General features: G+C 65.0%; 1 protein-coding gene across 1 annotated transcript in view; it reads left to right on the top strand.

Annotated features, from left to right (window-relative positions):
• ABCC11 (ATP binding cassette subfamily C member 11) overlaps positions 1–18,740 on the top strand; it is a gene marked incomplete at its 5' end in the record, with an annotated part of 34,810 nt that extends 16,070 nt beyond the window's left edge. Inside the window, 17 exon segments of the mRNA XM_081107013.1 lie at positions 725–797; positions 1,580–1,783; positions 3,929–4,063; positions 4,135–4,219; positions 4,668–4,757; positions 6,312–6,415; positions 7,499–7,696; positions 8,944–9,170; positions 9,282–9,419; positions 11,248–11,434; positions 13,501–13,590; positions 14,860–15,049; positions 15,383–15,542; positions 16,724–16,802; positions 17,186–17,299; positions 18,338–18,502; positions 18,617–18,740. Coding sequence (XP_080963139.1) covers positions 725–797; positions 1,580–1,783; positions 3,929–4,063; positions 4,135–4,219; positions 4,668–4,757; positions 6,312–6,415; positions 7,499–7,696; positions 8,944–9,170; positions 9,282–9,419; positions 11,248–11,434; positions 13,501–13,590; positions 14,860–15,049; positions 15,383–15,542; positions 16,724–16,802; positions 17,186–17,299; positions 18,338–18,502; positions 18,617–18,706 — 2,329 coding nt within the window. The 3' untranslated portion in view covers positions 18,707–18,740.
• Between the last annotated feature and the right edge of the window lie 3,474 nt (positions 18,741–22,214).

Genomic DNA, 22,214 nt, shown 5'->3' with positions numbered 1-22,214 from the left:
AGAGAATCTCACCAAACACGGAGACCCGTGCACACGAGTGTCCACACGGCACATGGTCACAGCAGCCACAGACTCGAGAGACTCCCCATGTCCATCCCGGGGCACGTGACATACTCACGCCGTGGCCGTGTGCAGCGTGTGATGAGATACTCAGGACCCTTAAACCATATAAGCTGCCCACGGGCCCACAGGAATGGGTTGTTCCTGAATAAATACATAAGAAACTGTAATGGCAGTTGCTCCTAAGAAAAGCCACTGAGGGGCCCTGGCCGGTGTGGCTCAGTGGCTAGAGCGCCGGCCCAAGGACTGAAGAGTCCAGGGTTTGCTTCCAGTCGAGGGCACGTACCTGGGTCGCAGGTTTGATCCTAGGCCCATCCAGCCACATGCAAGAGGCAACCCATCGATGCGTCTCTCTCACATTGAAGCTCCTCTCTCTCCCTCCTTCCCACTCGCTCTAACAATCAATTGAAAAAATATCCTTTTGGGGGGCGGGGGATGAACACGGACAACAAAAAGCCCGAGGGCCACAGACGCCAGAGGCGCGCTTCTCGCCGCGCCGTCTCCTCTCATTTCTGCTCCGATGTCCACCGCGTGCGCGCGAGATCCAAAGGGAAGAGGCAGGAGGACGCGGGCAGTCTCCTCAGCCGGCAGTGCGAGTGCTCCCCCTCCGCACCTGGGGGGTGCAGGTCTGCCCGTGTGTCCCTCAGCCCCCCCGACCTTGCAGGTACCGCCAGGTGCTCCACTGCTGCTCCCTGAACCGCGACCTGGAGATCCTGCCCTTCGGAGACTTGACGGAGGTGAGGGGGAGGCGGGCAGCTCGCCCTGTGGGCCCCGGGCCCAGGCTGCCTCCCGGCACACAGAGCGGCCCCCACCGCGCTGCCTCCGAGCCCCCCAATGAGGGAGGGAAGTCGAGAGGGGGAACCTCCCAGGCACCCCTGTGCGCCCCCCCCCTCGCTGGCCAGCACCCCTTCTTCGGGGGAACATAGCCCAGGCCCCAGGACGGGAAGTCGTCCTGACGGCTGCGTTTCTGATACTTCGCCGTCGTTGGCCCCCGAGAGAAGGGGCAGTGCTGTCCCCACTTCACTGTGACCGCAGCGCAGCCTGTGGCCACGTTCCACGGGCAAAGCCCAGTCTAGCGCCCCGCGCGCCTCGCTTCAGGTGAGGCAGCCCCGTCCCCCCGGGAGGCGCCTGCCGTCCTCCGCGTTCGCACCGGCTTCTTCATTGGCTCGTTCGCGGCTCCTGTCTGACACCCGCGCGAGGGGAGCAGGCGGTGCTCGTCCGTCCCCTTATTTCGGGAGCCCGGCGCCCTGGAGCCCGATCCCGTGGCCGCGGTGGCCCGGGGCCGGCCTTCGCAGTGAGCGGCGTTTCGCGGTGCCACGTGCCACGTGCCACGTCTGCTCTACCCACGCCGCCCCCGAGGGGCGCTTTCTCCCGCACGTGGGAGCACCGAGTGCTGAGGCCAGGGGCGCCCCATCCTTAGGTGCCTCGGGGTGTGCCCTGAGGGGTCCAGGCCACCCCCCCCCCGCCCTCCGGCGGTGCTCACCCTCCGGCCACGGTGCCTTTGGTTGTCCGCCCGCAGATCGGGGAGCGGGGCCTCAACCTCTCGGGGGGGCAGAAGCAGAGAATCAGCCTGGCCCGCGCCATCTACTCGGACCGCGAGGTCTACCTGCTGGACGACCCGCTGTCGGCCGTGGACGCCCGCGTGGGGCAGCACATCTTCGAGGAGTGCATCCAGAAGACGCTCCGAGGCAAGACGGTCGTCCTGGTGACGCACCAGCTGCAGGTGACTGGACGCCCGTGGGACGGGCTCCCCCGCCCCTTCCCCTCAGCCTAGACCCCCGACGCGGGGCGTGTGGTGAAGAACTCGGCCCTTCTCTCCTTTCTGTGCGAAGGAAACAGGCTGGCGAACCCCCAAACCCAAGTTCAGGGTCCCCTTCACCTTCCACAGGGCAGGGGGGCCAGGGCTTTGGAAGGAGAACCCCAAGTCTCCCCCGAGAGCAGGGCGGAGTGGGCTGCCGGCCTCCCCTCTCCCCTGGACACTCATCCTTGGCGTTGGCCGCAGACACTGTCGCTATTTCTCCCCCCTCTTCCAGCTGAGCCTCACCATCTCTCTGGTATAAGAAAAGGCATAAGAAGCTTTAGGAAGGGCTCTGGCCGGTGCGGCTCAGTGGATAGAGCGTCGGCCTGCAGACGGAAGGGTCCCGGGTTCGATTCCGGTCAAGGGCATGTACCTTGGTTGCGGGCACATCCCCAGTAGGGGGTGTGCAGGAGGCAGCTGATCGGTGTTTCTAACTCTCTATCCCTCTCCCTTCCTCTCTGTAAAAAAAATCAATAAAATATATATATATTTTTAAAAAGGCATAAGAAGCTTTAGGAAGGGCCCTGGCTGGTGTGGCTCAGTGGATAGAGCAGGGGTGGGCAAACTTTTTGACTCGAGGGCCACAATGGGTTCTTAAACTGGACCGGAGGGCCGGAACAAAAGCATGGATGGAGTGTTTGTGTGAACTAATATAAATTCAAAGTAAACATCATTACATAAAAGGGTACGGTCTTTTTTTTCAATAGTTTTATTCATTTCAAACGAGCCGGATCCGGCCCGCGGGGCGTAGTTTGCCCACAGCTGGGATAGAGCATTCAGCCCGCGGACTGCAGGGCCCCAGGTTCCATTCCGGGCAAGGACATGTACCGTGGTTGCAGGTTCCCTGGCCCTGGTCAGGGTGCGTGCAGGAGGCAGCCCATCGATGCGTCTCTCTCACATCGATGTTTCTCTCTGGCTCCCCCGCTCCCTTCCACTCTCTCTAAAAATCAATGGGAAAAATATCCTCGGCTGAGGATTAACAGCCACAACAAGGTTTCGGGGGCGATCTAGTGAAAACCCAGCATCCAGCACCCCGACGACCCAATCACACGTGGACCCTCCGTCCCCTCCTGCCCTGCTGTGCACGGGGCCGCCCACGCCTTCCTCCCCTTCCACATCCGTGTGACTCTTAGACACAGTGAAGTCTCCTTCCCCACGTGCTAACCCGTACGTCGCTGCTGCTTTACTTCCCGTGACCGGTGCTAACCTGCCTTTTCCCGCCACGTCACAGGCTAGAGACCGTCCACGCTGACAGGTGCAGCTGTCAGTCTCACGGGGGCGGGGCTCCGATCGCCGATACCCCAGGATTTATTCCCGAGGGTGGGCACGTAGGGTCGTCCCCTCATTTTGCACTTTTACAAAAACGCCTCAGTGCACATCAGTCTGCGTGTGTCTATGGTTGTTTGAGATTTTTTTTTAGGATAGAGTTTTAAGGGGTTGAATTGTTGGTTCATAATTCTTCAGAAACCTTTAGTGTTACGCGGCATTGTCCAATTGCCTTCCAAAGGAGTTGTGTCGATCTACCACCCGCCCAGACATTTTACGAGCGTTCCCTTTCCTCCCAGTCACGGCCAGCACCTGGGGTTGTCCATCGTTTAATTTCTGCCAACCTGGTAATCCTATATAATAAACCCTAAATATGCAAATCAACAGGAAGGCGGAACCACCGGTCGCTATGACACGTACTGACCACCAGGAGGCAGATGCTCAATGTTGGCGCTGGCCCCTGGGGGTCAGTGCGCTCCCACAGGGGGAGCTCCACTCAGCCAGAAGCTGGGCTCACGGCTGGGAGCGCTGCGGTGGTGACGGGAGCCTTTCCCGCCTCTGCAGCAGCGCTAAGGACCCCTTGGGGGATGTCCGCCTGCCTGCTTAGGCCTGTTCCTGGCGCAAGCTAGACTGAGGGCCCCGTCCCCCCCCCCCCCCCCCCCCCCCCCCCCCCGCCGCCCAGCACTGGGCCTCTAGTATAAAATAACATTGTATCTCGACTTGAACTCAGGTTTCCTGTGGAATAGTGAGGCTGAACAGCTCTTTGTGTGCTCACTGAAGATCTTATTTCTTCTGGCTCCTCAGTATCTGCAGTTTTGCGACCAGGTCATTTTGCTGGAAGACGGGAAAATCTGTGAGCAGGGGGTTCACAGTGAGCTGATGCAGAAGAAGGGGCGATACGCCCACCTCATCCAGATGATGCATGGGGAGGCCACACAGGTGATCTGCCCCTGCCCCCGCCCCTCCCCCTCGGGGAGGAACCCCCTCGCTCACAGCCCTGCTTCCCCCAGAACACACACCAGGCGGCCAGAGAGCCTCAGGTGGGCGGCCCAGCCCAGCACCCCCTCCAGGAGGAGCCTCTTGGGGACAGTGAAGGTGAGGACGCTGGGTCCGGCCCTGCCCGGCTGGGGTCCCAGCGGCTTTGGGGCAGCTGCCGCAGAAGCGTGTTGCTGCAGAGCATCTCACTGTCCATCGACGAGGACACAGAGAGGTTGCGTGACTTCCCCAGGTTGCACAGTATCGTGATGACAATTAGGAACCAGGATCCTGGCCCTAGGTCACCTCTGTCCCCTTCTCTCCAGCCGCCCCTCTGACCCGTCCAGCGTGTGGGATGTCAGGCCCTTGGGGCTTGTTGAATAGTTGGGGGTGGACCCCCTTTCCAGATCTGGGGTCCAGGGTCTTCCGTGGATTAGGGGCAGGCTGGGCGGGCGCTGCCGCTGGGAGGCGAGGGAGCGGGAGGGGGGCAGGCGCAGAAGCTTCGCAGGGAGCCGCTGGGCGCCGGGAAGAGCCGGGAGAACGCCTTCTCCTCCTCCTCCCCACCCAGGGCTGCAGAACCAGCTCACACAGAAGGAGAAGATGGAAGAAGGGTCCCTGACGTGGCGTGTCTACCACCAGTACATCCGGGCGACCGGAGGTGCGGGCTGCGGCCCCACGCCTGCCGGGGGCCCCCAGGACCCGCCCTGCCCCGAGCCCGGGTCACCGGGGAGGTGTGAGGTCATGGGAGGCCCAGGGCACCCCGGGTCGCCCCACATGAGGCTCACCCTGCACTGTCCCCGCCACTCGGTGACGGCAGCTCCCCCGCGACAGCCAGTGCTGGGACCACGTGCCCAGGGGCGCTGGCGGTACCATGCCCCCGAGATGCGTCTTATCAGACTAGCAGACGGGCGCTACAGCCATGAGGGAGACCCTGCCAGCTGCAGGCAGGCCATGCCCCCAGGGCCACGGGGAGGTGCCAGGGGGGTCAGATGGCGGTGAGGGGAGAGCGTGCCCTTCCTGGGTTTTCCTGGGAGAGAGTGGGCAAGCAGGGGTGCCCTGAGCAAGCTCAGGGTGGGTGGGTGGAGTGATTCCGGGGGCCCTGGCTATGGGGGTTCCTAGTTGCTTGGAACCTGGCCCGGGGTGACTCGGGCAGGGAGTACGGGCTTGTGTGGGTGCGTGGTTGCTGAGGCCGCCAGGCTGTGGGTGGCGGGCGGCGGTGGGTGTCAGCTCACGGCAGTCACTGGCCAGCCCTGGAATGAGCTGCCCCTGGAATGAGCTGCCCCTGGGAATGAGCTGCCCCTGGAATGAGCTGCCCCTGGGAATGAGCTGCCCCTGGAATGAGCTGCCCCTGGAATGAGCTGCCCCTGGGAATGAGCTGCCCCTGGGAATGAGCTGCCCCTGGAATGAGCTGCCCCTGGGAATGAGCTGCCCCTGGAATGAGCTGCCCCTGGGAGAGGGTCTCGCGGGACCAGGGTCCCAGCGCCAAGCATCAGGGCAAAGGACGCAGGAAGTGCGGTTCACACAGGGCCGTAGCCGAGTGGTTCCCAGACGGCCCAGCTGTGGCCTCGGTGAGCCCGTGCTCAGCGCTGAGAGGAGCGGCTTAGGGCGCACACTCAGCGCCGTGCGTGGGAACGCGGGCGCAGCGGTCGTGGCGGTGGCGCTGGCGTGTCTTTCTGAAGGCGGCGGCAGGTAGCAGCTTCCCCAGCTCGGCCTCGTGGCCTCCACACATCACTGCACGATGGCACTTTGGGGGTCACTGCGGAGGTTTCTGAGTCACTGTGACCCCTGACCACCCTTTACTTGGCGCTGGAACTAGCCCTGGGTGAGGCGGGCCTCCGTGGAGACTCAGCGAGAAGGCACGTGCCCAGCACCAGGCTCGGCACCCCCACCCGGGTGCCCCCCTAGCACAGGCGGCGGCCCCGGCCCTGCTTAGGGGAACGACTTCTCTAGATCCCACTGCTCGTGGGCCAGGCACCGGGCTGGGTGCTGGGCACTTGCCTTCTTGGGGCACCTCAGAGCAGGGGCAGTAGAATGCGGTCCCTGACCTCGGTCCCTGCCAGGGCCACGCTGTTTGTCAGCAGCAGAGCCAGGGGTTGAGCCCAGCTCCTCCTGGTCCTCTCAGGGGGCAGGGGACCCGAGGGCCTGGGTGCGAGCAGCGTGGTCAGGGGCTGTGCGCCTCCCTGGGCGCCGGTCACGCCCCCTCCCTCCCCAGGGTACGCGGTCGCCATCATGGTTTTCCTGCTCATGTTGCTGTTCAACGCCTTCTCTGCCTTCTACTTCTGGTGGCTGAGCTACTGGCTGGGGCAGGGCTCAGGGGTGAGTGCCCTAGGCATGGGGGGGGGGCGTGCCCGTGGCCCCTGCGGAGGGAGTGGCTTCTCTGGGGGCTGAGCCCAGGCTGGGGACCCCGGGACCAGCCCAGCGCCTGCCACTGCCCTGGTGACAGAGGGAGCCCAGGGAGGCCCTTTGGGAGCCAGACTTCGGGGGCCTCTGCCCGGCGCGACCTGGTGCTCACAGACTGAACCGTCACCCTGTGGTCTTTTGGGGACAAAACCAAGAGGTTTCTTTCTGGCCCAGGCATGCCGGGTTCCGTACATTCGCGCGGCTTCCATGCCCCTGGCTGGGCGGGAGCCGGGCTGGGCGGCCACAGGAAGGTAGACCTGCTGGACATGGGGGGCGGGAAGCAGGTTCTAGTCCATCAGGGCTGACCGCTGACGCAGGGGAAGGCCGGGAGCCGCTCTGATTTGTGCAGGGGTGACCTGCACATCTCAGAGGAAGAGCCAAGGAGCAGGGGGCAGGGCCCAGCAGAGACGGGACACTTCCAGGGGGAGGCATGCCCACCCCAGGCTGCCTGCTGGCCCCAGGTCATGAGGCCATGACAGGAGGCGTCCACCCTCTAGGGATTCGTCCTGTGATGAGGACAGTTCAGAGGGAGGGCTCTCAGGTCCATGCGAGATGCCCGGGTTCACCCTGAGCCCCGCTTAGGGAGCAGCGAGAAAGGGAGCGGGTGCGGGCTGAGCCCTCAGGACACGCTCCGCGCAGCCCTGAGCTTCGCAGGCAGGCGGTGGACCTGGGCCGGGGCTCGAATCCGCCAGAGCCTGGCTTCCTCACGGAGGCGAGTGCAATGCCTGATGTCACCCCCGCCCTCTCCCTGCAGGATGGGGGTGGGCGGGAGGTTCCAAGCTGTCACCCGCGGCCCAGCCACCTGCCCCGCATGAGCTGCAAGGGGACTCCCAGGTCTCGGAGGCCCGAGTGTCTGGAAGCAGCGCCGGAGGCCACGGGTGCGAGCGGAGGACGCTCCCAGTCCCGTTGCTCAGGGCACCCCTGGGGCTCGGGGCCAGGAGCCGGGGACAGGGGCCGGAGGTCCTCATCGTCACACCGCGTCCCCCTTCTTTCTCACAGACCAACAGCAGCTGCGAGAGCAACGGAACCGCCTCGGACCCGGGCGACATCCTGGACAACCCCGCCCTGCCCTTCTACGAGGCGGTGCTGGGCCTCAGCGCCCTGGGCCTGGCCTGCGTGGGGGTCTGCTCCGCGGCGGCCTTCGCCCGGGCCACCAGGACGGCGTCCACCACGCTGCACAACGACCTCTTCAGCAAGGTGGGCGCGGGGCCTGCGCAGGCCGGGCCGGGCCGGGCCGGGCCGGGCCGGGCGGCGCCCCCTTTAGAAAACAGCTAGGCGCTGTGGGCTGTTTGGGTCAAGAACAGTGGGTGGAGAGCACAGCGTCCTCGCAGGCCCTCACCAGCCCCCACGTGAGCACCCTGCCTGCGTGTGGGCGTGTGTCCCAGCCGACGCCCGTACGGGTCTCTTATCATCATCATTACCTAACGCCCACAGTTACAGAAGGTTCCCTCTGGGTGGTGTACATTCTATGGCCCTCCCCCCTCCCCTCGCCCCCCCTCTCCCCCGTCCCCCCTGGATCACTGGCTCTGAGGCCGCCAGGCAGGAGCTACGGAGAGATCTGCAGATCGCTGCTACTGGTATCGGGCCAGGAAGTGCCCAGGCGAGGCCCAGCTGGGAAGCAAGGCAGGCTGGGACGGGCGCTACGTCTTGGGGCGTTCTTCGTTTATTTTTATTTTTTTGACAAATGTATGCTGACATGTACCCACCATTTAGCACCAGACTATCTTCACTGCCCTGGATTGCCCCCGGGGTCCCTGTCCACCCCTCCCTCCCCCCAACCCCACAACCACGGATCTGTTTCCTGTCTCCGTGGTTTTGCCTGTCCGAGTGTCCCAAGGCTGTAAATGGACACCAGGCCCCCAGGTGGACGGGGGCCGGTCACACCTGCTGCTGGAGGGAGGTCCTAGCCGTTCACTGTCCCTTGCTGGAGGGTCAGTGGTCACACTGGTGCTGGCCTTGGTGGGCCGAGCCCTGTCACAGGCAGAGCTGCGTGGGATTGCCCCCAGCGCCCTGGTCTCTCCCTCACGTGGCCGTGGGACACGAGGTGTCACGGTGAGAATACCCAGTGGTCTGGGCTGTCCATCCCCTGGGGTGGCAGCCGATGACGTTGTAGAGATGTCACATGTTCGCATGTCACATGTTCCCGTGCGCCATGTGGTGGGCGTCGGGCTTATGACAGTGAGCGCACAACGCAGGTGTGGTCTGGGTCCCCTGGGCCTCAGGATCTGCTGAGGGCGACGGACAAGAAGACAGGCTCCGAGGGGGGAGGCCACTTGCCCAGGGCCGCACAGCAGTAGGCGGAGGAGTCCGCGCGCTGGAGCCTGAGCAGACGGCCTAGGGAGCCCGGGCGTTGGCCCGCTGCCTCCCCGACGCCCCCCCCCCCCCGCCCTCCCAGGGTCCCCGCCCGGCCCGCCGCCCCCTCAGGCCGCGCCTGCTCCCTGCAGGTCTCCCTCTGCCCCATGAGCTTCTTCGACACGACGCCCACGGGCCGGCTGCTCAACTGCTTCACGGGGGACCTGGACCAGCTGGACCAGCTGCTGCCCATCGTGGCCGAGCAGTTCCTGCTGCTGGTCCTGGTGGTGCTGATCAACATGGTCATCGTCAGCGTGCTGTCCCCCTACGTGCTGCTCATCGGCATCGTCCTGTTCGCCACCTGCCTCCTCTACTTCGTGTGAGCGGGTCTCTCTGCCCGCGGGCGGGCGGGCGGGCGGCCTCCGCGGGGCTGGGACCCGCCTGGACGGGGCGGCCGGTCACCCTCTCCTCCTCTGCGGCGGCGGCGCAGGAAGTTCAAGCGGGCCTTGAACGTGTTCAAGAGGCTGGAGAACTACAGCCGCTCCCCGCTCTTCTCCCACATCCTCACCGCCCTGCGCGGGCTCAGCTCCATCCACGTCTACGGGAAAAGCGAGGACTTCGTCCGCCAGTGAGTCCCCGGAGCGCGGCGGCGGCGGGGCCGTGGGGCAGGACGGGGGGCGGGGGCGGGGGGCGGCGGGGCCGTGGAGCAGGAAGGGGGACGGGGGAGGAGGTGGGGGGGCCGTGGAGCAGGACCGGGGTGGGGGGGAACCTGGGGTGGCGGGGCCGTGGGGCAGGAAGGGGGACTGGGGAGGAGGTGGAGGGGCCGTGGAGCAGGACCGGGGTGTGGGGGGAAATCTGGGGGGGGCGGGGCCGTGGGGCAGGAAGGGGGAGGGGGGCGGCGGGGCCATGGGGCGGCGGGAGCAGGGTGCTGGGCACCAGGGGAACACGGCCTCACTCCGCTCACTGGGGAGCCCCAGAGCCTCCTCTGGAAGGCGATCCCCCGGGGACAGAGTGGAGGCGACACAGGAAATGCAGAGCTGGGGCCCTGGGCAGGGCACCCACCTGCTACTGCAGCTCACAGCAAGAAGCGTCCGGGCCAGCACTTTTTCATTAGTTTTTTTTACGTTATTTATTTTTTAAAATATATTTTTATTGATGTCAGAGAGGAAGGGAGAGGGAGCGAGAGAGAGAAACATCAGTAATGAGAGAGAACCATGGACCTGCTGCCTCCTGCACGCCCCGCACTGGGGATGGAGCCCACAGCCCGGGCCTGTGCCCTGACCGGGGATCGAACCCCGACCTCCTGGGTCCTAGGTGGACGCTCAGCCTCTGAGCCACACCAGCCGGCCGGGCAGTTGCTTTTTCTTTCCCTTCCAAACAGGCATCGCATTTTCATAAAATGAGGACCAGGAACTTCCTAAGTAACAGGTTCTCTTTCATTACATCCACACCCATAGGTGTGCCTTCTGTATGTTTGTTAAAACAAGCAAAACTTAACTGTGTCCAAGGACCTTAGCGACTTGTCAGGGCCAAACAGGGACTGACAGGAAGCTCGTAGTCGGGTGGAAGACGGAGACACAGAAATATGACATGTTTGTGTAATAGTCCGGGTGGGGTGTGACAAGCCGCATGGGAGAGGAGCTGGTCAAACGCCAGCAGAGTTCAGGGAGGGACCCCGGAAGGCTCTCGGGAGGAGGTGGCGTCTGAGCTGGCCTCGGAGCCTGGTAAGACGGGGCGTGGGAGGTGGTGTGTGTTCATTAGCTGGAATGTGGATGAGCCCGGCACCAGCTCTCCAGTGGCCCTGGAGAGCCCCCTAGGACAGTGCGGACGGTAGGGCTGCGGGGTCCGGGAGCGATGCTGGCACGCAGTCAGCACTGAGAACCGTCGATGCTCAGCACCCACGGGGGACACAGCCCCCGGGCGGAGGTGCAGAGGGAGGCATCACCGCCTCCACCCGCTCACACATTTATTCATTCACTCTCCTTGGCCCAGTGAAGGGGTAGGTGGTGGGCCTGAGGGGCTCAGGGCCTAGAGCGGGGGTCTGGTCAGCTCCGTGGCTGAGAAAGGGGAGAGGGGGGAATCCCCCAGAGAGAAGTCAGGCTGTGCCCTGGCTGGCGTGCTCGGAGGTTCGAGCGTTGGCCCGTGCGCCCAAGGGTGGCCAGTTCAGTTCCCGTCAGGAGCACGCACCTGGGTTGCAGGTTTGATCCCGGCACTGGTCGGGGTGCGCGCAGGAGGCAACCAATCGGTGTGTCTCTCTCACGTCGCTGTTCCTCTCTCCCCCTCCCCCTCCTCCTCCTCCTCCCTGAAAAGCAATGAAAACAACACCCGGGGGCGGGGGGGGGGGCAAAACAAGGGACGCCAGGCTGTGAGGGTGGGTGGGAGCGGCGGCCGAGGGGTGACCTCGGGAAGCCCTCGGACAGACCAACACGGTGGCTCCACGCGTCCCTTCCCTCGAGGTTTAACAGGCTGAACGACGTGCACAATAACTACCAGCTGATGTTCCTGTTCTCCACGCGCTGGGTGTCGCTGAGGCTGGAGCTTATGGCCAACCTGGTGACCCTGGCCGTGGCCTTGTTCGTGGCCCTCGGGATGTCCTCGGCCTCCCACTCCTTCCAAGCCTTGACCATCAGCCTCATCCTGCAGGTGAGGGGGCGGGGGCCGGACAGCGGGCTCGGGGTGGTGAGCGCGGGCAGGACGGTGGTTCCGCCTGGGACTTGGCCACGGGAGACCACGTGACGTGAGCCACGCGCTGGGCCTTCTGGATCCGCTGCTTGGCTTCCTTGGCCCCTCTGAGCGGGACGCCTGCATGAAAGACCACCCGAGGCAGAGGACGTAGGAATGGAAGGCGAGCGGACGGCAGGGTCCAGCCTCTACGCGCGGGTGGGGAAACTGAGGCCCAGAGAGGGGGGTTGTTGGAATGGACAGAGCGTTAGAAGCAGAGCCAGGCCCAGGACGCTGGCCTCTCGGTTGCCTGGCTGGTGTCGCTTCACGTTGCTGTCATACCCTGACCCAGCTGTCACTCTCCCGACTGATGTGGGGAGGCGGCTGAAGAGGGAGGGGTCCCCGCTCCTGCAGGCTTCCTCAGCCCGCTGACCGCTCCAGAGGGAGGGGTCCCCGCTCCTGCAGGCTTCCTCAGCCCGCTGACCGCTCCAGAGGGAGGGGTCCCCGCTCCTGCAGGCTTCCTCAGCCCGCTGACCGCTCCAGAGGGAGGGGTCCCCGCTCCTGCAGGCTTCCTCAGCCCGCTGACCGCTCCAGAGGGAGGGGTCCCCGCTCCTGCAGGCTTCCTCAGCCCGCTGACCGCTCCAGAGGGAGGGGTCCCCGCTCCTGCAGGCTTCCTCAGCCCGCTGACCGCTCCAGAGGGAGGGGTCCCCGCTCCTGCAGGCTTCCTCAGCCCGCTGACCGCTCCAGAGGGGAGGGGTCCCCGCTCCTGCAGGCTTCCTCAGCCCGCTGACCGCTCCAGATACGGGGTCTGGGAATCTAGCTTGAATCAGGGTGTCTAGGGGGTCCTGATGTGCTGTCAGCGTCCCTCCCGGGCTCGGGGGAAGGGACGGCTGGTCAGGCTCACGGCCACAGACGCCTGCGGGAGGCTGACTCGAAGGAACGCTGGCTGCTGGCCCGGGCGCCCCTCCCCGGGGTTCATGGACCGTCCCCTGTGCTCGCGTGGCTTTGTCTCTCGCTGGTTCAGAGCTGTGCGCCCAAGGCTGACGCCTCCTCCGGGTAAGCAGAGGGCCCCGTCGGCCCTTCGGTGAGCCCCGCAGCGGGCACGCACCCTCATCCGGGCCTGTGTGCAGAACCTGCCCCCGTGCGCGGGCCACGTGGATGGCTGTGGTGCTCCCACTCAGCGGGCCGGTGCGACCACAGAGGGATTTACTGGGAGCTGGGCCTGGGCCGGTGCTGAGCCAGGTGCCTGCTGGGCTTTGCTCCACTGCGTTCCTGCCACGCCCCGTGGGGCACAGCAGTGATTAAGAATGTGTGGTCGGGCCTGGCCAGTGTAGTTCAGTGGTTGAGCACTGACCTAGGACAGTGATGGCGAACCTATGACACGGGTGTCAGAGGCGACACGCGAACTCATTTTTTTGGTTGATTTTTGTTAAATGGCATTTAAATATATAAGATAAATATCAAAAATATAAGTCTTTGTTTTACTATGGTTGCAAATATCAAAAAATTTCTATACGTGACACAGCCCCAGAGTTAAGTTGGGGTTTTTCAAAATGCTGACACGCCGAGCTCAGAAGGTTCGCCATCACTGCCCTAGGAGGTCAGGGTTCGACTCTCCGGTCAGGGCACAGGCCCAGGTTGCAGGCTTGATTCCCAGCAAGGGGCAGCCGGTGGATGATTCTCTCTCATCATTGATGTTTCTGTCTCTCGCTCCCTCTCCCTTCCTCTCTGAAACCAATAAAATATCTGAAAAAATAAGAAAGAACATGTGGTCAGGATGCGTGAGTCGCCCGGGCTCTGCCACACGGGCGGCGTGACTCTGGGCCAGTCCGTGACCGCCTGTGTCAGGACTGTGTCTGTACCGGGAGGCAATGGAGCGTGGACGTGGGAGGCACGTGTGTGAACGTGGGGGTCAGTGCATGTTAGACACGTGGAATCCACGCCAGATGAACGCCAGCCCTCCCGGACCCGCTGCGAGAGGAACCGAGAGCTTGGAGCGTTCCTGCTCCCACGGTGGGTCGCCCGACTGCCGATCTCCTCCCTTTCAGCTGGCGTCCAACTTCCAGGCCACGACACGCGTGGGCTCAGAGACGGAGGCCTACTTCACGGCGGTGGAGCGGATGCTGCAGTACATGAAGGTGGGCGCGGGCCCGGGTCCGGTGAGCCGGGCTCCCCTGGAGGTCTCTGCCCGTCCCCGGGGCCCCGAGGCTTTCCCAGGAGGGCCCTGGGGCCCGGGCCTCCCGCCCTCCGTGTCTCCTCTCTCCTGGGGGCTCCTCCACTCCTGGCGGCTCATGTCCACTGGCCTCTCTGCGGGCCAGCGTCCCGGATGTGGAGGGAGGGAGCTTCCCCTCGCAGAAATGGGAGCTTGCCCCGTCGGAGAGCAGGGACGACGGCGAGGCCTGGTGTACGACCGCGTCTGTTTGTGCCGCAGCAGCTGGGCGCAGGCCTGGGGGCCAGATCACCCGGGTTCAGGTCTAAGCTTTGCCACCGAATCGGCTGTGCGGCCTCTGACATGGGACGGGTCACAGTAGCTCCCCCGCTGGTGGTTGCAGAGATTAACACATGGACACAGGCAGCTCCTGGCCGGCCCGGCCCCAGGAAAGGCTCGATGCTACGACGCACAGATGATCTCCCGAGTCACGCGGCCCCGCGGGAGGCCGTCGTGTGCTGGGGCCCGTTCCCCGGAGGAGGGCACGGAGGCTCGGCCGGCCGAGCACGCGCTCGCGGTGCCACAGCCTGGCCGTCGAGGCCTCCGAGGCCGGGTGCCCTGCCTGCTCCGTGAGCGAACGCGTGAGCCGCACAGCCGGGTCTCACCCCGAGGGGCGCTGTGGTGGCACCGTGTGGGCAGCTGTGGCTCGCAGTTGCGGCCCTGCGTCTTCTCCATCGCTGTTTCCTCCCAACACGCCCGCCGCGCTTGGCGTGGCGTCGGGCGCGCGGCTCAGGCAGCCTGGGCCGGAGTCCACGCCGTCCCCCCCCGCCAGCTGTGCTGTCGCGAGCCAGTCCTTGGCGCTGTCCGAGCCTGTGAAACGCGTGTGACAAAGCCCAGCTCGCAGGGCGAGGACAGGGAGCCCGCGAGGGCCGGGGCTCCGCGCTGAGACGCGCCCCACGGGGGACGCCCCGCTGCCTGGGCTGGCGTTGCTCTGGTTCCGTTTCTTTCGCACTTCGGGCACTGCGTTAGAGAGTTCTCTGTATTAACAGCAAGGACGCAGCTCTAGGGCATCCCCCTCTTTGGGGACAGAGCTGGGGGCAGGGATGGCCTGGGGTGTCCCTCTGATCACACAGCCAGGGTCTTGACCCCGAGGCAGGGTGGCTGGGGCGGTCCCACGCTCGGGGCGCAGCCGAGGTCCGCGGGGCTGGGCAGAGGCGGGTGGTAACGACCGGCTTCCTTCTCTTTCCTCGAACACGAGCTGTGCGTCCCCGAGGCTCCACCGCACGTGGGAGGCGTGAGCTGCCCGGCCGGGTGGCCGCAGCGCGGGGAGGTCTGCTTCCAGGACTATCAGATGAGATACCGCGACAACACCCCCATCGTCCTCAAGGGCATCAGCCTGACCATCCGCGGCCAGGAGGTGGTGGGCATCGTGGGCCGGACTGGCTCCGGTGAGCGGCTTGTCCGGGCACCTCCTCCTCCATCTGGGCCTCGGGGTGTCCACCTGTTCTCAGGCAGGGGTTCGCTGACCCTCCCGTCATGCTGGGTCCTGTCCCAGACACCGGCCAGTAGCACCCGGAGTCCCTGCTGTCGTGGGCCCCGGGGAGGGACAGGTGGCGGGCAAGTCACCAGACAGGGAAACAGAGGAGGGAACTGCAGGGGTGAGGAGCGTCGCGAAGGACCCAGGAGGCTGGCGGGAGCGCGCAGGTGTGCGCGCTGGGGGTCCCCTGTGCCGGCCCCGGGCAGGTTCAGGAAGCGACGCCCTGCTGTTCCCGCCCCAACAGGGAAGTCCTCCTTGGGGATGGCGCTCTTCCGCCTGGTGGAGGCCGCAGCGGGCCGGATCCTCATCGACGGCGTGGACATCAGCGGCATCAGCCTGGAGGACCTGCGGTCCAAGCTGTCTGTCGTCCCTCAGGACCCCGTCCTGTTCTCGGGGACCATCAGGTGCGTGCTGGCCTGGGCCCCCCCGGGGAGAGGACCGGAGGTCAGGGCTGGAGGGCTGTCCGTTTCTGGGCCCCTCGTGCCCACCTGGCCCACCTCGTGAGCGGCGTCTGAAGATCCACAGAGACCCTGGTATCCACCTGGTGAACTTCGACGCCCGAACATTTGCAAGGTGTTGTTTTTTTGTTTGTTTGTTTTAAATATATTTTTATTGATTTCTGAGAGGAGGAGAGAGGGAGAGATAGAAACATCCATGATGAGAGAGAATCACGGACCGGCTGCCTCCTGCACGCCTCCTCCTGGGGATCGAGCCCGCAATCCGGGCCTGTGCCCTGACCGGGAGTCGGACTGTGACCTTCACGCCCCAGCGCTGCCCTCCCACCGCCTGCGGCCTGTCGCCAAACACCAGGCCGCACCATGTCCTCACGCCCGTTCGGTAGCAGCCCCGCTTTTCCTGAGAGAAGTAAATCCGTTCTTTAAGATTTTAGGGGCAGTTGTCGGAGGCGGGGTGTTTGTTGAGGACGGTGCGTGTCAGGGGTGGTCACACACATGGGGAATGTATTTAATGCCACTGAATCGTAGGCTCACAGAGGGCTACAAGGACAAACGTGTCACGTGTATTTTAACCAACGCGCGCACATGCACACACACACACACACACACACACCGCCAACGGCTAAGCTACAAAGTCCTCTTTCAGCTGCGATCCCGGGGAGGCCGAGGCTGGTCAAGGCCCAGTCATCTCCGGGCCTCAGCGAGGGCTTTGGGGACTCCCCGCGTCCCTCCTGGGGGACGGCTGAGCCTCTCCTGTCAGTCAGAGGAGCAGCAAACCTTTCTGCAGGGATCGCCCCAACCGTCCCGAGTCACACTCTGTGACTTGCCTGTGGTCGGGGACTGGCCTGTGGCCAGGGACTGGCCTGTGGCCGGGGGCTGCCGCGTGCTGACTTGCTCACCCTTGAGAAAGAGCCCCACCTAAGCCCCAGGGCTTGGGGGCTGGGGGACAGGTGGCCCCAAACAGAACCCGGCTGCTGCCTGCAGAAGGGACAGGTACCACCCGGCCCGGGAAATGCCCGTCGCGGGGTCCGTGGCGTCTGTAACCCCGGGCCCTCGCCCTCACCCTTGCCGGGGACGGGACAGGCTGCCCCAGTCGGGTGGTTACTGAGCACGGCCTCCTCCCTGGGCAGGTTGAACCTGGACCCCTTTGACCGGCACACGGACGAGCAGATCTGGGGCGCCCTGGAGAGGACCTTCCTGAGCAGGACGGTGAGCGGAGCTGGGATCGGGCTTGGCGGCTCTCCCACAGGCGCCTCCCACCCGGCACTACAGACGCGCTCCGCACGGAGGACCCGTCTCATGAGATGGGACGACATCGGGACACCAGGGGCCAGGCTCAGTGTGGGCTGAGGACACAGCAGAGGTGGGGGAGGGGGAAAGGCAAAGGCCTGCGACCGGCAGCGGCTCCAGGGGCAGGGCCAGGCCTCTAGGACAGGGCACTGGCGCTGCGGGATCCTGCGGGTGTGGGTGGGGAGGAGAGCGGCGCAGAGACGAGGAGGGGCGCCAGGCACAGGGGCCGCCCGAGGGGTCGGCCGATTCGCCCGCCGTGCCCACAGGCCCATGTGACCTCTCTTGTCCGCCTGACTCGGCAGATCCTGAAGTTTCCCCAAAGGCTGCAGGCGGAGGTGGAGGAGAACGGCGAGAACTTCTCGGTGGGGCAGAGGCAGCTGCTCTGCATCGCCCGCGCCCTCCTGCGCAACTCCAAGGTGCAGTGCCCGGCGCCATGGCCCGTGTGTGCGTGTGTGCGTATGTGCGCGTGCGTGTGTGTTGGGGGAGTGGCAGGGGGAGGCGTGGCGGGGCTCAGCCCGGGCCCTCAGCCCCCACGCCGACGTCCGTCTGCCCCAGAACTGGAAAGCCGAGGCCAGAGCCTCGCAGCTGCCACCACATGACCCCCTTAAAACACGGGGCGCATCCCCGCTTGCTTAGGGGGGACTCGCGTCAGCCGTCCGGGGAGTTCCCTGGGTCTGAAACGCCATCACTGTTCCCAGACAATGTCGCCGTCACCTCATCGCGGCTGCGTGGGCTCTTGGGAGCGTGCTTTCTCTCACAAGCAAGCCAGAGGCAAACACAGAAGCACGCACACACGTGCACACACATGTGCAGGGACACACATACACACGGGCACACCCTGCACACTCACACGTGCACGCGTGGCTTTTGTCACACCCGTGGCCGCTGGTTTACTCGCGACGCCCTCTTTCTACGGAGCCTGACCGTAACCAGCGACACCCAGGAAACCCCTCCTCCTGGCCTGGTGGCGGCTCCCGTCCGTCCCGCAAAGAGGAAGGCGGTTCCTAGAGCAAGACCTGCCCCCGCGCCGCCACCACTAAGCATGTCCCTCTCGGCGGGCGGGGCTGCGGGGTCACCAGGTCTGGGGGCCAGAGGGGCCCGGACTCAACCCAAAGCTCTCCGTGTCTCGGCGAGCTGGTGGCCGGCCCAGGACCGGACCCGGTCTTGGGCCCACGAGGCCGCCCGCACCTGCTCTTTTTAATTTTTATTTATTTTATAATCTATTTTATTGGTTTCAGAGAGGAAGGGAAGGGAGAGAGAGAGAGAGAGAAGCATCGATGATGAGAATCATGGACCGGCTGCCTCCTGCACGCCCCCCACTGGGGATGGAGCCCACACCCAGGCCTGTGCCCTGACCGGGAATCAAACCTGGGACCCTTCGGTCTGCAGGCTGACGCTCTATCCACTGAGCCACCCCAGCCTAGCCCTGCTGCCACCGGTTCTGTCGCCACCAGATCATCCTCATTGACGAAGCCACCGCCTCCATCGACTCGGAGACGGACACGCTGATTCAGCGCACGATCCGCGAGGCCTTCCGGGGCTGCACGGTGCTGGTCATCGCCCACCGCATCACCACCGTGCTCGGCTGCGACCGCATCCTGGTCATGGACAACGGGAAGGTGACGGGCGCCCCGGGCCGCGGGGAGGGCGCCCCTCGGCCCGCGCCCGGGAGGCCTGCGGGCCCTTCGGGCCGGGGCTCAGCGGTGCCCTGTCCCTCCCTCCCTCCTCTCCAGGTTGTGGAGTTCGACAGGCCGGAGGCCCTGCAGCGGAAGCCGGGGTCCATGTTCGCAGCCCTGCTGAGGACGGCCACTTCGCAGGGCTGAGGGCGGCGGGTCCCCAGCGGACAGCCCGCGGCCTGCGGGGGCAGAGACGGCAGAGAGCCGGGCGGACGTGGCAGAGGGGCGCAGCGGGGATGGAAGAGGAGACGGGAGCGAAGCCTGGACGGCCGCTCTGTGGCCCCCAAACCTGAGACCCCGGCGTCCTCCGGTACCGCGAGGGTCCGCGTGTCTCTCACGGGCGTGTGGCGCGCTCTCACCAGGCTGTGGTTCCCGGCCTGTGTGCCAAGTGTTGCCAATGATGTACTGATTTTGTAAAAAAGAATAAAAGTAAAAAAAAGTCGCCCCGTTCTGCTCTCTGCGTCAGCTGCGGGGAGGCCCTCACACTGACTCCGGGCAAAGGGGCTCGGCGGCTCCCGGAGGGAAGCTGGGGGGGGGGGTGCCGGGCAGGACGGCTGCCTCCCGCCCTCCTCGTGGCGCAGAGTGGCTGCCAGCAGCCCTGGGCTCGCGGCCCACCCGTCCGGCTCCCGATGGGAACCCCCGGCGATCCCAGCAGAGGCTCCAGGCCACAGCTCTGGGCTGACGCGGGTCCCGTGCTCAGCCCTGAGCCCATCACGCGCTCGGCTGCTGGCAGGCCTGTCACACGCCCACACCCGGGCCCGGGATGGGCTCAGCTGCCCCGAGTCGCAGACACTGAGGACGGAAGAGGTCGCTTCTCCGAAATAAACGCTCCGCCCACACGAAGGAGGCGTGGACGGGAGGCGGGGCAGGCCCCACACAGGAGCTGTCTGCCTGCCGTCTGCTTGTTTCCTGGCGAGAGCATGGGTGGGCGGAGTAAAGAGTTCATTCATAACCTATGACGCCCGTAAAGAAGACCCCACACAGCGGTTACAGATGCATCAATAAAGGTAATTATTTTCAATTTACCTCTGGGGAGACCTCTTCGTTGTGGGGACACAGGTTTCAAAGTGTTTTATTTTCTTTGTTTTCGGATGACAGTGTCTGGTTCTGCCACGAGAAAAGCAGTTCCGCACACAAAGATTTCCTGCTCTGCTTCTTGCACTGAGGGGGTGCTGGGGTGCAAGACGTCCCTGCCCTCATGGGATCTGCCTGGTGAGCGTGAGTCAACAGCAAACGAGCGAACAGAGCCAGGGGCAGGGGGCGAGGACAGTCCCGGGGGGCGAGGACAGTCCCGGCGGGCTTCCTGGCGGAGGGGAGGCTGCGGGTGCTGAGACCTGAGAGAGGAACAGACCTGTGCTCGGATGAAACGGCTCGGGAAAGGAAAGACTGTTTCAGGCGGAGCACGTCCGCGGGCAGGACCCACCGAGGGGAAAGCCCAGCCTGGCTCCTCACAGGCTGCCTCACGCCTGTTCCTGTCCGGCTGCTGGGACAGCACCTGCTTCCCCCGCAGGGCCCGTCCCTGTGCCGGCTGAGCCCTTCCCCTCGGTGCTGCCTTTCCTTCTTGGGCCCCGAGGAGTGCCTGGCCCCTCCCCGCTCATCTCACCCCTGCAGGGCCTGCAGGTTGGAGGTGCCCCTGCTCCCAGAGCTGCCCTGTCCGCTCCCAGAGCTGCCCAGGGGAGAAAGCGCTCTGCAAACACCGGCTCCTCGCAGTGGCCAGCAGGTGGCAGTCTCCCCCCACACAAGGCGGGAAGGAGATCCGTGGAAATCCACCAGGGACCGCGCTCACCCCCCAGGCCCAGGGCAGGAAAGGGACCCCATTCCCACGCGGAGAGACACACAGAGAGAAACACCCACGTGAGGGAAGACACATCGACTGGCTGCCTCCTGCACGCACCCCCGATCAGGGCCGGGGATCCAGCCTGCAACCCGGGTACGTGCCCTTGAGCGGCACCAAACCCCGACCCTTGGGTCCGAGGGCCCAAGCTCAGCCGCGGACTCCAGCGGCCGGGGCCCACGCCTGCTTCTGATGCCTGTTTTGAGGACCCTGTTTCAGGGCGACCGTGAGCTCTGCCGCCCGGTGAGTTTCATTTACGGACAGAAACGCTGTTCTGAGAACACGAGAACGGGAGGCCTCCGGACCTCCTCACGGGCCTGTGCTCCACGCGGACAGGGCCGGCTCCCCCTCCCGCCGCCTCTGGGCAGGGAGAGAAGCGTCCTCGAGGCGGCGCGGGCCTCCTCCCCTGGGAACTGCATCCCCAGAAACGCCAGCAGGGAGGCCGCGGCCCGGGTGCGAGCAGGAGAGGATCCGGGCGGCTCAACACGCTCCCGCAGAGCTGTCAGCCCGCGAGCGGGAGGGAGAGGCCTCCGAGGGTCTGGGTGGCGCTAGAAACTAGATCACGGGTTCTATCTGGATCCAGAGGTTTCGCTCCTTTCCGGCTCTGAGCGGGGCAGGTGCTGGGCGGCCGGGCAGGCACGTGCGGGTCTGGAGACCGCAGAGGCCCCTGCCCCGGGCGAGGGGGCGACAGGCCCACAGGACCCGCTCATGGTCAAGAGTTAGCGTTAGTCCCCGACTTCCGTTTCACAAGAAAAAACAGTTCAAATGGCGTTTGCTTGGGGCTCAGTGAGCGAGGGGAGGGAGGAAGGAGTCTGTGCTGAGGAGTGGCCTCCCCGCACCTGACCTGGTGGCCTCTGCTCTGGGCGCAGGGGGCAGGCGCAGGGGGCAGGGGGCAGGGGGCAGGCGCAGGGGGCAGGCGCAGGGAGCAGGCGCAGGGGGCAGGGGGCAGGCGCAGGGGGCAGGCGTCTCCTCACGCGCAGGATGGGGCTGGAGGGCCTCTCCCCGCCCACGGGCTGGGACAGGCCGGTGGCCCTCGGGGGACGGTGCCCTTTAACGCGGCAGAAGGAATGCTGGGCCGCAGAGTTCCGTCCGCCGGGGTTGGGGGGCGGCAGTTGAGTGGCAGTTGGAGGGGACTCCAGGCAGCGGAGGCCAGCGAGTGTGAGCGGTGGAGAGAGGGACGGGCCCCCCGGGAGCCCGAGCTCTGCCCGCCGCCCGCCGCCCTCCGCCCGCCCGCGGGACCAGCCTTCCTGCCCAGGTAACGCCTCCGCTGCAGGGCCCTGGCCCAGGGGGGACGTGGGACGCCTCCAGCCCACGGCCTGGCTCCTCCCCTCGCAGCCTCGGCCTCGTCCACGAAAAGGCGGCAGTGCCAGCGGGCTTCCCACTGGGACCGCACACTCACACCCACACTCACACTCACACCCCACAGTCTCTCACACTCACAGTCACACCTCCCATACACACTCACACATTCACTCACACTCACACAGCACACACCTCAGTCACACACTCACACCTCACACACATTCTCTCACACTCACAGTCACACCTCACATACACTCACACACACACACTCACACATTCACTCACACATACACTCACACAGCACACACCTCATAGTCACACACTCACACCTGTCACACTCACACACATATATGTACTCACACCTCACACACATTCACTCACACTCAGTCACACCTCACAGCCTCTCTCTCTCTCTCACACACATATTCCCTCACAGTCACATTCACACTCACACACACCTCTCAGTCACACACTCTCACACACTGTCCTGTTCCCGATTTAATCACGCGATTTATTGTT

Source organism: Myotis nattereri, assembly GCF_964212035.1.
Source record: "Myotis nattereri genome assembly, chromosome: 15".
NCBI lineage: Eukaryota > Metazoa > Chordata > Mammalia > Chiroptera > Vespertilionidae > Myotis > Myotis nattereri.
This window is presented reverse-complemented; position numbering and strand designations above follow the sequence as displayed.